Genomic DNA, 13,823 nt, shown 5'->3' on the forward strand with positions numbered 1-13,823 from the left:
AGTCTGACTGTAGTTTCTGATGTGCTCTGTGTTACAGTGATACAGGCTCAGAATGGCTGGGGAGTGACTTACACCTCTACTCAGATCTGTGCCTTAAAAGGATCAACAGTGGAAATAAGATGCACCTACACATACCCATCCAGAATAAATGGCCGTGATACTACAGTTGAGGAAACATTCTGGTTTACTCAGATGAATGGAGATGTACCTGTGGATCTGAGAACAGAGTCAGAGTACGCAGGTCGTTTGCAGTACAGTTGTTCTAACAACATCTGCACTCTGAGAATCACAGACCTGAGAGAGAGCGACTCAGCTGAGTACAAGTTCAGGTTCATAACAAACCAACCAGGTGGAAGATTTACTGGTTCACCTGGAGTCACTTTGTCTGTCACAGGTAACATTTTCATGAATATGTTAATAATTTAAAAATTTTCACCCTCTAAGAAACAATAATATATATGTGTTGTGTGTGTATGTTGACAGATCGGTCTAAAATAAAATTCCTCTTCCTTCTTCACAGATCCAGGTATCCAGGTGCAGGTGATCACGTCAACAGTTGACATAATTTATACTAAGAAAGGCTACTTTGTCACAACAGCTGTCGTCTGCCTGATCGTCCTTCCTACATCTGGTACAAGAATGGACAGAAAATTCAGAAAGAAACATCTTCTTATTCAGGCTACTTTGGTTCTGCAGACAGTTATTCCTGTGCTGTGAAAGGACTGGAGGGTTTCCCCTCTCCTTCAGTGTGTGAGTTTACTCCACAATCTTCCACTAACATAACACCATCTGGTGGAGCCGAATCACTACATGTATTTTAAATAAAGAGACCCTCATTGTGACTCCTCACCAGATCTGGTTTAAAGATGGTCTTAAACTGTTTTCTTTCAGGTATTCGTGGTCAAACCTGCAACAGAGTGACTTACACTGACAGAAGCATCTGTGCCTTCAAAGGCTCATCAGTGGACATTTCTTGTACTTACAACAGTTATGAAACTATCAGATCTAAATTCTGGTTCAGTCCTGAACGTAGTCTTCAGTGGCAGAATCCCTCACAGCCTGAGGACCTTAGTGAAGACTCCCAGTATGCAGGTCGTGTTCAGGTCCTTGAAACAGAGAGAGGACGCTCCACTCTGAGAATCACTGACCTGAGAGAGAGCGACTCAGCTGAGTATCACTTCAAATTCACAGCAGGAAGCTTTGAATGGAGGAGTAGTTTACCTGGTACAACTCTGACTGTCACAGGTACTGATGAACACAAACTGTAACAGCACATTTAAACTATCTGATGACACGTGAATGTGCTGAATAGTGATCCTAATGGGAAATAATTGTTACGTCTGATTAATTGATTACATGATTACCATAATGTTCTATTGTTTATATCTCTGTGTCTGTCTGTGTGTGATTCAGTTCCACATAAAGAGCAAATATTCCTGTTCCTTCTCCACAGATCCAGATCTCCAGGTGCAGGTGATCAGATCAACAGTCTACCAGATTTATACTGAGGCAGAGCTGCTTTGTCACAGCAGCTGTCGTCTTCCTGATCGTTCTTCCTACGTCTGGTTCAAGAACGGACAGAAAATGGAAAGGGTGGAGACATCTTCTTATAAAGATCAGTTTTATCCTGGAGACATCATCTCCTGTGCTGTAAAAGGACATGAGGATTTCCCCTCTCCTTCAGTGTGTGAGTTTACTCCACTGTGTCAGGAAAAAAAACACACATACACAGAAATTAGAATACAACTGTAATTTCAGACATAACCATTGTGAAGTCTTTTAGGTCTTAATGTAGACACACAGCATTTATATTTCTAGAAATAAATAACTACTACTACTACAAAAGCAATATTCAGATACATGTTGTGATATAACATCTTTAAATCCTTTCCTATTATGTAAATTTTCAAGATTGAGAAGTACAAAATATGTAATTGCTGCATTCATTATTTTGGTAGTTATAATATAATGTTTTTGTTATAGAGATGCTTAACGATTTTATTACTAAACTACTTAGTATAACTATTGATGATGTCATGACCAATAACTTAACTGAACAGTTTTTGACTAAGTCAGAATGTATCAGACTCACACTGGAAATGGACTCACAGAGCACAACTTTAAAATAAGCAATTACTTTATTGCAAGATGGTACAAAAGGTCCAGGCGACGGTACCAAAAACACAAGGCGAAAATCAGGGCAAAAACAAAAAACTACGGTCAAACTCACTGACTATCAATCAATCAAAATTTATTTACGTAACACTTTACACCAACCAACAGGTGTCCAAAGTGCTTTACATCAAACAAGAATAAACAACACAGCAGACAAGAAAAGAAGACAAGAAAAAAAACATGAAGCTTAGAAAACAGTAAGCCAGATAAGGTTACCTAAAATCATCAGAAAAAGGGGGAAGTTGTTGCACCACTACTGCAGATTAAAGCCATTCTAAATAAATGAGTTTTAAGTTTTGATTTAAAATGAACAACATCCGTTACAGTGCGAATGTCAGGGGGGAGCTTGTTCCAGAGTTTTGGTACAGCAACAGCGAAGGCCCGATCGCCCCACTGCTTGTACCTCGACCTCGGGACTACTAAAGCCTGTGACAGACCGCAACAGCCTATACTCCGGGGCTAGGCCATTTAAGGCTTTGAAACCAAACAATAAAATCTTGAAATTGATTCAAAAACGCACCGCAAGCCAGTGTAGTGTAAATAGAACAGGAGTGATGTGTTGAAGACCTGAGATGGACGTTTAAATTAGACCAACATAAAGAGAGTTGCAATAATCTAGCCTTGAACTAAAAAAGGCATGGATAGCCTTCTCTAGATCGTGCCTATTAAGAAAAGGCTTTACTTTAGCCAGGAGACAAAATTGGAAGAAGCTCGTTCTGACAACATTGCTAATCTTCTTGTCAAATTTCAAGCTGCAATCGAATGTCAAACCCACATTTTTGACAGTTTGCTTGGCGCATGAAGTCAAAGCTCCCAGACTTAAAGTGGGATTGTTTGACATGCATTTACTACTGAAGATAATGCACTCAGTTTTATCTTCATTCAGATCTAGAAAGTTCTGAGATAGCCACAACTTAATATCATTAATGCCATTAAGCAGGCAGTTTAGTGCAACACTGTCATCAGGTTTCATAGGCAGATAAATTTACAGGTCATCTGCATAACAAAGAAATTATAGGTTGTGCTTGTCTATTATAGCCCCTAACAGAAACATATATAAAGAGAACAGGATGGGGCCTAGAATAACAGGGGAAAAAACACAAGAAACTAGGCTGGAACACAAGAACAACAAGACGATCTGGCACCTCAGGGAAAAGTGGGTATATATAAGCAAAGGGAGGGGACACAATGAGACACAGGTGCAGCACATTAGGGCGTGGACAGGTAATCACACATGGAGGGAAGACCTGAGACGAGACACAAGAGGAGTAACTAAAACAATACAGGAAGTGGTGACAGACAAGGAAACTGAACACATAACTCTACTCGGGGGGCTTGGCATCTATGTATGACAATTAGATCAGATATTCTAATCTTGATGTCTGTGAAGATTCTCAGTCATCCAGGTCATAGTTATAAAACGAAGGTTAAAGTCAAGGGCAAATGGACTTGGTTGAAGATACTGGAAGATGTTTCGTCCCTTGGAACTGAGATAGTGGAGAACAGTTCAGTGACTCTGACCTGCAGCAGTGATGCTAACCCAGCAGCTAAATACACCTGGTACAAGGAGAATGAAGACTCACCAAAAGCATCAGGACAGAACTTCACCATCACTGACTTCAGAGCTGAACACAGTGGGAATTATTACTGTGTAGCCCAGAACAGAAGAGGACGTCATAACTCCACCTTACATCTGATTGCTGTGGCAGGTACATTTCTCCTCGACACTACTGCCCTTTTTCCATTACTATCTGTCTGATTAACAGAAGAGCATCACCTGGCAAAGTGATGTAGTAATCAAATCCTTGAAGTGAGGTCCAGTACAGTTTATCTAAAAACTGTGATGCTGATTCATTTGCTTCTGTTTTGTCTGTGGATGAGGTGAAACTACAGGAATGAATCAGTTGATTTTTTACTTTGAATATGTACTTTCATAGTTTAGGACTTATTAAGGAAACTTTTTTTTTTTTTTTTTAGAAAACTTTGAGCTCCATCTCTGAACCAAATGAACCCATAGAGACTACAGAGGTGAGAAATCTGAACTGTAACCAGAAGGACTCACCTGGATGGAAAGTGCAGTATTGAAATAGTTCAATGGAGAACGAGGGCTGTGGAGGATACATTTTCAGTCCCCTAATGGAACGGTAAGATGAATTCCTTTGCTTTTGTTGTTCACTGAAGACATTTGGGTTTAAGATCAAAAGATGAGTATGAGACAAGTTCCTGGTATTCACATCTAGATGTGTTAAACAACTCAGGACAAACCACCCTTTGTTTGAACCCACCCATTTTTCAAGTGATCAAAACTATTGGAACATGTGACTGACAGACGTTTCTTTTTGCCCAGGTGTTGCCTTTTAGGTTGATTGGCCAAACATTAAATATCTCTGCATGACTAGTCTAAGTTTGCCTTTCCTGTTAAAGAGGATGAACCAACATGAAGACCAGAGAGCTGTCTGTAGGAGAAAAGCAAGCTGAGAAAAGAAGGAAAACCGACCAGAGCCATTGGACAAACATTGTGCATAGCAAGCACAACAATTTCTGTCCTGAAAAAGAAAGAAACTACTGGTGTACTGAGCAACAGACGTCCAACAGGTCGGCCAAGGAAAACAACTGTAGCTGATGACAGAAATATGGTGAGAGCTGTGAAGAAAAACCCCAAAACATCAGGAAGTGACATCAGCAACGACCTCCACAGTGCAGGGTGAAGGTATCACAATCCACTGTTGGAAGAAGACTCAGAAAGCAGGAATATAGAGCCCACACCACAAGATGCAAACCACTCATCAGCAGGAAGAATCAGAAGGCCAGATTAAAATTGACTAAAGTACAGAGATGAGCCGCAAAAGATCTGGAACACAATCTTATGGACTGATGAGACCAAGATTAATCTCTAGCAAAGTGATGGAAAGGCCAAAGTGTGGAGAAAGAAAGGAACTGCTTATGATCCGAAGCATCCAAGCTCATCTGTGAAGCATGGTGGAGGTGATGTCATGGCTTGGGCGTGCATGGCTGTTTCTGGAACAGGCTCATTAATATTTATTGATGATGTAACTGATGATGGTAGCAGCAGAATGAAGTGGACAGAAACATTTTGTCTGCCAGTTTACGGAGAAATGCACTGAAACTAATGGGGAGGAAGTTTATCATGCAGCAGGACAATGACCCAAAGCACACTGCCAACAAAACAAAGGAAGGAAGTTTTTAGATTGTCCAAGTCAATCAGCTGACCATAACCCAATAGAGCTGCATTTCACTTCCTTAAGAGGAGACTGAAGGGAGAAACACCCCAAAACAAACAAGAAGTGAAAGAAGCTGCGGTAAAAGCCTGGAATAGCATCACAAATGAAGAATGCAACAGTTTGGTGATGTCGATGGGTTGCAGGCTTGAGGCAGTTATGCCACCAAATATTAAATGTTATTTACTTTAAGATTATTTGTTCCATTACTTTTGCTCACCTAAGAATGCTGTGGTCTAATACAAACGGTGGTTTGTCCTGAGTTTTTTAACACATCTAGATGTGAATAAAAAAAAAAAATGGAGACTCAAAAAAATAAAAGCTGAAATTCTGAACTCTTGTCTCATACTCATCTTTTGATCTTAAACCCAAATGTCTTCAGTGAACAACAAAAACAAAGGAATTTGCCTTACTGTCCCAATACTTTTGGAGGTACGTTCAACTCGAAATATTTTTACTTTTAGTCTTTATTAGCAGCAGCAGGTGGACTTCAGCAGCAGCATGTAGCAGAATATTAAAGCAGAATGTAAGCTTTAGGTTTTCCAGTGCTAAATGGAATAAAGTGCTTAGAAATACTGTTTCCCTTTCATATCACACCTGGAACACCCAGTCTATATTTAAACATACTGAAATCAAACAGAAACCCAGCTCTATCACACTTTGCTAGCTGTATCATTTTTGAAAGTGTTGCAGTTGCTGATTGAAATAAACAGCCAGCTTCCACAACAACTCTGCAGTTTGAGAGGGGTCCAACTGCAGACCTCCACTGTGGAGTCGCTTCTGGTGCAGGCTCAACTCTCAAGTTATCTCCACTGTCAAGATAGGAAATAAATAAACTGTTTTTTACGTCCCCCACAGGACTTAACGTGAAGCATTCTCTGTTGTTTCGCTACTCTACACATCGTGACAACAGAATATATACTGTCCCAAATTTATTGTAGCTGTGTGGAAAAGTTTTGTACTTGTGAAAATGTTTTGTAGCTGTCTGGAAATGTTTGAATGTGAATTTTAATATCTGAAAAGCCCAAAGTTTACAGTTACGTATCGATTCTACAGGTAGAAAACAAACCTTCAGTTACAAGTTCTACTGAAGAGCCAATGAGGATGCTCAGATTAACATGTCATTTAACTTTCCAATATCAGTTCACCATCCAATTCCGGATTCTGGTGGGCGCGCCTTAAAAGTAAAATCATGCATCTGTAGGTCACTAATTAATTTACCAACAACTGTTGTGTTTTCATTTAAATTATTATTTACATTAATAAGATAAACAGGCTAAAATAAACAAGTGTTGCGCACCCGCAAGAATGTCATTACGACATGATTAATAAAAATAATTAATATAATAATTAATATGATACTGTGGAGTGCGATAATTGAGGAGACAAGAGACGGAGATGTGTCGAGTCAGCTTTACTCTCCACTTCAATATAACATCACACTCTACAGTGAGTCAGATCAAAAAGACCACACCATGTTAAGCCGGAACTGCTATATCATCACCTCTACCTAAAAGTGGTGGCTGAAGAAAGTGATGGACGACTGGCCAAACTCGCACTTGGCCGGGTTGATGATGAGACAATGCTCACTGAGCCGGCCGAACAGGTGGTCGTCTGCGGACGCGCTGGCCACAAGAATGTCGTCACAAGTACACAAACAGGAACAGCATGTCCCTCAGCACCTCAGAGTCCATGAGGCGCTGAAACGTCTGCACTGCACCCTTGAGGCCAAAAGGCATCCGTAGGAATTCAAAAAGGCCAAATGCGCTGAGCTCGTGCATATACTGGGGGGCCAACTGTGGTGATGTAGTGATCCACGCCATGCTTAGCCACCTCCGATGAAAACGTGGGCGTGGTGATCGGCAAATAGGCGTTGATACAGTGCCCCGTTGGCAAGCGTGTTCGACAGACAAAGCGCCCCAATCCCTCCCAGCATGCAGGGGTACAAAGCAAAAGAGAGGGCGTCGATCAGGCGTCGGTTTGTAACATCCACCAATAGACTGTAAGCGCAGAGGAAATCCACCCTGAGGAGCGACATAGACACGGCGGCCTTGACGAAGTCCCAGCCGCAACGTCGCCTGCCGAAACACACTTCCACATACCTTGTGCCATAGGTACAAATGGGTGTGCCATTGGCGGCGTCCATCGGGGGGCCATGCCCGCCAGCCATGGTGTCCACAGGCTTTGTCGACAGGATGCTGCGCTGAGCCCCACAATCAACCAGCAGCTGCCAGCTGGACAAAGTGTGATGAATAACAGCTTGCAGTCACGGCCAGCGCCCATAGCTGCTAATGAGCACCAGCTCTGGCTTTTTCCTGGGCTCCAAAACTGCAAGGCTGACAACACTGTTTGGCCTTGGTCCCAAACCTGGAATGGTAATAACACCCATCCTTGCGCTGTCGACGGACCGTCACAGCAGCTGTGGTGTCTGGGTCGTCCTCCGTGGGTGGAAGTGGGCGGACGTGCGCTGGAGGGGCAGGAGTGCATGGACAATCTGTTGCCGGTTGGCGAGGAAAATCCTGTCTACCTCCAAAGCCAACGCTCGGTAGTCTCTTGAGGAGCTGGCGCAGTGCGATGCGCACGGGTGCGCAGAAAAATGTGGGCGAAGAGAAATGAGGGATCCGCCCAACACCGCTAGCATTCTCTCCATTAACTCCGATGGCTTGCCATCACCGAGGCTGTTCAGGGACAGCAAGCGATCCGCCTTCTCCAGCTCCGACAGTTCAAAGAGTTTCAGCAGGAATGTTTTGAGTATGTCGTACTTGCCGTCAGCCGGAGGAGCCTCTAAAAGCGGCATAGCCCCGGCTGTCATCGAGGCACCTAAGGCCGCTACCACGTGGAAATACTTTGTGACGTCCTGTGTTATTCCTCTCAGCTGGAACTGGGCCTCGACGGCTGTGGATTGTGCTGCCAAAAGTCCGGTAACTTGACAGTGGCAGCGTAGATAGCGCCGACATTAGCCACGCCGTTGGCAGTAGCAGCAGCATTTCTGCCACCGTTGTTCTGTGACATAATTCAGCTGTATCCAACTCACTTCGGGGTCACCAATGTGGAGTGCGATAAGTGAGGAGACAAGAGACGGAGATGTGTCGAGTTAGCTTTACTCGCCACTCGTCAGGTGTCCATAAAGTCAAACGTGCACAGAGTGACTCACACCAACAGAGGCATCTGTTCCTCCAGAGTTCCTCACCAGTGGACATTACTTGCATGTATGAGAACCATGAAGAAGATTAATGAAAATTGGGTCCTCAGTGTAGTCATCAGTGGCAGAATCCTTTTATTATATTAAATCCATTATTTGCACATTGCTGTCTCTCTTTAGCACCAACTGTTGATCAGTGGAAAGTGAAACCAGCAGCAGCAATTAATAAAGCCTCGCCCATATGCTGACTTGTTAATGTTTGTCCTCCACTGAGATAAACACAACAGGGACACACTAATAAAACATCATTGTTACTTCCCTAAACTATGTTTTAAGATGTTTCTACATTATTTGCAAAACAACAGTAAGAATAATTAAGATTAAAAGAACAATACTAATAATTTATTCATTTCAACTTGCAGACTTGATATTTACAGACTCAATCATCTGATGCATATTAATAATGTAAAGAGGAAGGAAGCCAGGGCAGCGTTTAACAACTTATCAACAACTGTCCCACGCACAGAGAGACAAACTGTCCTCAAACACAGCATCCTCCCTTTTTGATTCCAATTTTTTTGACTAACTGACATACAGGACTTCTCATCTACCTGCTGATTTAACAGACGTGAGGAGCAGCTATGAGTTTAACAGCAGCAGCGAGTGGATTTATTGTCTTCCTTCTCTCAGTACAAGGTACTGTCCATCTACATTTATACTATGATGCAGTTAGCACAATTAAGAAAATCTGAGAATGAGAATTTTGTAAATTATAAGATTTGATGTGTGATGTTATGAACTCTGCTGCGATCTCTGTAAAACCAGACATTCACTTCTCTTTCTTCAAATTGAAGTCTTTACAAGACGTCAGACGAGAGGTTTTTTTTCACCAGCAGACTCTCTGCACGCTTATACCTTAACAATGTAAACTTTATGATCTGAACTACATAAAATGTTGATTATGAACAACCTAAATTTTGTGCTTGTGTTTGAAAGCATAACAGGTCAAATGCTTAAAAATGGATCTGATACAGTTATAAATCATTAATGATTAAAACAGACATGGGAGTCAGCAAAAATTAATTTTCCTTAAACCTTGGCAGTTGTGGCAATTTATCTCTGTAGAATAAGTCTGTAATGTTTTATATCACACCATGCAGTATCATTCACACTCTGCAGCAGCCTGACCACAGGAAGGAAAGAAGCCGAGCTCCACCCTTCTAATATTTAATCTAGAGCTTTTTCTATACTTCAGTTTCAGTATATTGCTGCTCTTCCTTCAGTGCAGCCTCTGTGTGATGTCCTGCCTCAGTGCACTTTGAGATTAACTGATTAACAAAATCATTCTCATAGCTCTGTTCACTTTGACATAAACCAGATACAACTTGTTTCACAGTATACTGGTATATCCATTAAAAAAACACTGACTTAAATGTGGGATGGCATGAGAGCCAAAGAAGATGTAGAAAATGTAGCTTCACACTGAAGCACCTGCACTACAAATGAAAGTCTGTCTCCTGATGTTGTTGAGTCTGACTGTAGTTTCTGATGTGCTCTGTGTTACAGTGATACAGGCTCAGAATGGCTGGGGAGTGACTTACACCTCTACTCAGATCTGTGCCTTAAAAGGATCAACAGTGGAAATAAGCTGCACCTACACATACCCATCCAGAATAAATGGCCGTGATACTACAGTTCAGGAATCATTCTGGTTCATTAAAATGAATGGAGATGTATATACGGATCTGAAAACAGAGTCAGAGTACGCAGGTCGTTTGCAGTACAGTTGTTCTAACAACATCTGCACTCTGAGAATCACAGACCTGAGAGAGAGCGACTCAGCTGAGTACAAGTTCAGGTTCATAACAAACCAACCAGGTGGAAGATTTTATGGTTCACCTGGAGTCACTTTGTCTGTCGCAGGTAACATTTGTGTTGGAAACCATGTCAGTTAGCTCCAACATGCTCAACATTTGGGAAACACTACAGTGAATGTAAAATAATAATTTTGTTTTTTTTACATATACAGGTTTCCAGGTGCAGATGAGCAGCTCACAATCATGCATGTTTTACACGTGTACATGGTCACAGCTGAAGTGTCTCAGCAGCTGTCGTCTACCTGATCAAACCTCCTACATCTGGTACAAGAATGGACAGAAAATTAAGGAAGCATCTTCTTATTCAGACTACTTTTATCCTTCAGACAGCTATTCCTGTGCCCTTAAAGGACTTGAGGAATTTCCTTCTCCATCAGTGTGTGAGTTTACTCCACAGGAATACAACCAGATGTGAATTACTGCAATAAAGACAATAGTTTTAATAATAATTATCAAAAATATTTCATTTTCAGGTGGCCACGGTCAAACCTGCAACAGAGTGACTTACACTGACAGAAGCATCTGCGCCATCAAAGGCTCATCAGTGGACATTTCTTGTACTTACAACAGTTATGAAACTATCAGATCTAAATTCTGGTTCAGTCCTGAACGTAGTCTTCAGTGGCAGAATCCCTCACAGCCTGAGGACCTTAGTGAAGACTCCCAGTATGCAGGTCGTGTTCAGGTCCTTGAAACAGAGAGAGGACGCTCCACTCTGAGAATCACTGACCTGAGAGAGAGCGACTCAGCTGAGTATCACTTCAAATTCACAGCAGGAAGCTTTGAATGGAGGAGTAGTTTACCTGGTACAACTCTGACTGTCACAGGTACTGATGAACACAAACTGTAACAGCACATTTAAACTATCTGATGACACGTGAATGTGAAGGTTCTCAGTCATCCAGGTCACACAGTATATCCAAAAAAGGTAAAAGTCAAGGGCAACTGAACTTGGCTGAAGATACTAGAAGATCTTTCGTCCCTCATCCAAGAGACTTCTTCAGTTCTGAAATGACTAGTAGGGAAACTCAGCTATTTGACCTTTGTGGAATCGTTTGCCAAGATCATCGATACCACTGGTTCGTTAGTGCTCCTGGCAGTTGTAACAACAGTCCATAAACCAACCGCGGCCAAGTCTGAACGACCAGCATTGGTATCTTCACCTGAGTCCAAGAGGAAATGTGTGTTAAGTTTCCTGGGAAGTGATGAAAGTACAGCATTATAAGTGGAGGATAAGTGGTGGCGCAGACCTCAACCCTGGTGTAGATGCTTCCTTGACACCTCTTTCAAACCATCCATTTTCTCTGTCTAAAATGTGCACCTGGTGGTCCTCAAACGAGTGTCCTCTGTCCTTCAGATGTAAATAAACTGCTGAGTTTTGACCTGAGGAGTTGGCCCTTCTGTGTTGAGCCATGCGTTTGTGTAGTGGTTGTTTAGTTTCCCCAGTATGCAGGTCTGTGCATTCCTCACTGCATTGGACCGCATACACTAGTTTGATTGTGGGAAGATATTTGATACAATACGCGCAAATAGATTGTTGAATAGACATATTAAAAAGTTAAAGATAAGATCTCTCAGGAAACCGGGAACAAGCCCTCCCTCAGGGGAACAAAGGACTGCCCTCTGGGAACCACGTCCCAACCCACAAAAGCAGGGACACATGCCCTTGTTCGCTCTCTTGTTCTTGTTCTCTTCACCTGCACTTCAGCATGCGCCCAGCGTGCCCCGTCTCCCCGCAACACCCTAAGAAGTTCGACCTGGCACAGCAAAGGCTCTTTGTTCATTTCAAGCCATACATGCGAAGCGGCGCAACCTCGATTTTTCCCTAGTTTCCAGCAACTTTACTTGCTTTTTTGTTTTCTTTGGTTTTTTTTGTTAAAAGTTATCAGTCCGTTAAGTTACACTAGTTTAATTCGAGAACAACCAAGTTCTTTTTAAGCTTTATTCGTCGAGCTAACTTGCACTGCTCCCACTGAGGTCAGACCCATCCACGTGGGCCAGACAGCAGTAACAAAGAACGACCAAACCAATTTCCTGGCAGAGAAAGCGACTGGCCGACGGTTTAAAGCCGTCCTAAACGAAAACGCACGGAACTCCGCCACTGTGAGGCCGCCGACCAGCAACTCGGCTGGGCGAAACGACAAGCAGTAAAACCAAAACCCTGCATTCTGTGATCAGTGACGTCCAGTAGTTTGTTAATAGATTATCTTTAACTCCTAAAACTCATAGCTTGTGTTCATTAGCTGCCCGTTTTAATCAAATTCTCCCCTCAAGAGAAGCCATTTTACATAGAACTCAACATTCTTGTTTGCCTCATGTTTGTTTAGCCATTGCTTATTTCTTTGATGAATATTTAACTGCATTTATGTCACCTTAATTAGTTAATAAATTTCACTGTAATCACCGGAATTGTGTTGTGTATTGCCTACCTCCAAGTCCCTGCCACGAGAATTTACCCCTTCAATATGAGACTGACTGATTGATTTAAGATAATTGAGCGATTATTAACTAACTGATCACTAGTAATAATTGTATAATTATTAAAATGCTAACCAGAGGTCCGGAGACTCTGGGTGAATTAAATCTCCGGTGGTGGCCCGCGAAACAAGAGCTTTATGAATAAATATTCTCTGAATATTAAAATGCATAATTTTGTATTAATTCTCATAAATGTATTAAAAACATAATTAGACATGCTACACATGTGATTAACTGATTAGATGGTTGTCACAATGTTCTATTGTTTACATCTCTGTGTGTGATTCAGTTCCACATAAAGAACAAATATTTCTGTGTTTTCTTCACAGATCTCCAGGTGCAGGTTAGCAGACCAAACGTTGGCATGATTACTACTGAGGCAGAGCTGCTTTGTCACAACAGCTGTCGTCTGCCTGATCGTCCTTCCTACATCTGGTACAAGAATGGACAGAAAATTCAGAAAGAAACATCTTCTTATTCAGGCTACTTTGGTTCTGCAGACAGTTATTCCTGTGCTGTGAAAGGACTGGAGGGTTTCCCCTCTCCTTCAGTGTGTGAGTTTACTCCACAATCTTCCACTAACATAACACCATCTGGTGGAGCCGAATCACTACATGTATTTTAAATAAAGAGACCCTCATTGTGACTCCTCACCAGATCTGGTTTAAAGATGGTCTTAAATTGTTTTCTTTCAGGTATTCGTGGTCAAACCTGCAACAGAGTGACTTACACTGACAGAAGCATCTGTGCCTTCAAAGGCTCATCAGTGAACATTTCTTGTACTTACAACAGTTATTCCACATATATCAGATCTAAATTCTGGTTCAGTCCTGAACGTAGTCTTCAGTGGCAGAATCCCTCACAGCCTGAGGACCTTAGTGAAGACTCCCAGTATGCAGGTCGTGTTCAGGT

At 42.0% G+C, this 13,823-nt stretch overlaps 2 protein-coding genes across 2 annotated transcripts; both read left to right on the top strand.

Annotated features, from left to right (window-relative positions):
- The first annotated feature begins 192 nt into the window (after window positions 1-192).
- On the top strand, window positions 193-2,638 carry LOC123987099. The gene is made up of 5 exons (XM_046075714.1): window positions 193-241; window positions 577-750; window positions 892-1,245; window positions 1,454-1,687; window positions 2,502-2,638. The coding sequence occupies exons 1-5, from the start codon at window positions 193-195 to the stop codon at window positions 2,636-2,638; spliced, it is 948 nt and encodes a 315-aa protein (XP_045931670.1).
- Window positions 2,639-10,277: 7,639 nt separating this feature from the next.
- LOC123987100 lies at window positions 10,278-11,291 on the top strand. Its single transcript, XM_046075715.1, has 3 exons — window positions 10,278-10,479; window positions 10,586-10,813; window positions 10,907-11,291. The coding sequence occupies exons 1-3, from the start codon at window positions 10,278-10,280 to the stop codon at window positions 11,281-11,283; spliced, it is 807 nt and encodes a 268-aa protein (XP_045931671.1). The 3' UTR covers window positions 11,284-11,291.
- The last annotated feature ends 2,532 nt before the right edge of the window (window positions 11,292-13,823 follow it).

This window comes from Micropterus dolomieu, linkage group LG18 (genome assembly GCF_021292245.1).
Source record: "Micropterus dolomieu isolate WLL.071019.BEF.003 ecotype Adirondacks linkage group LG18, ASM2129224v1, whole genome shotgun sequence".
Taxonomy (NCBI): domain Eukaryota; kingdom Metazoa; phylum Chordata; class Actinopteri; order Centrarchiformes; family Centrarchidae; genus Micropterus; species Micropterus dolomieu.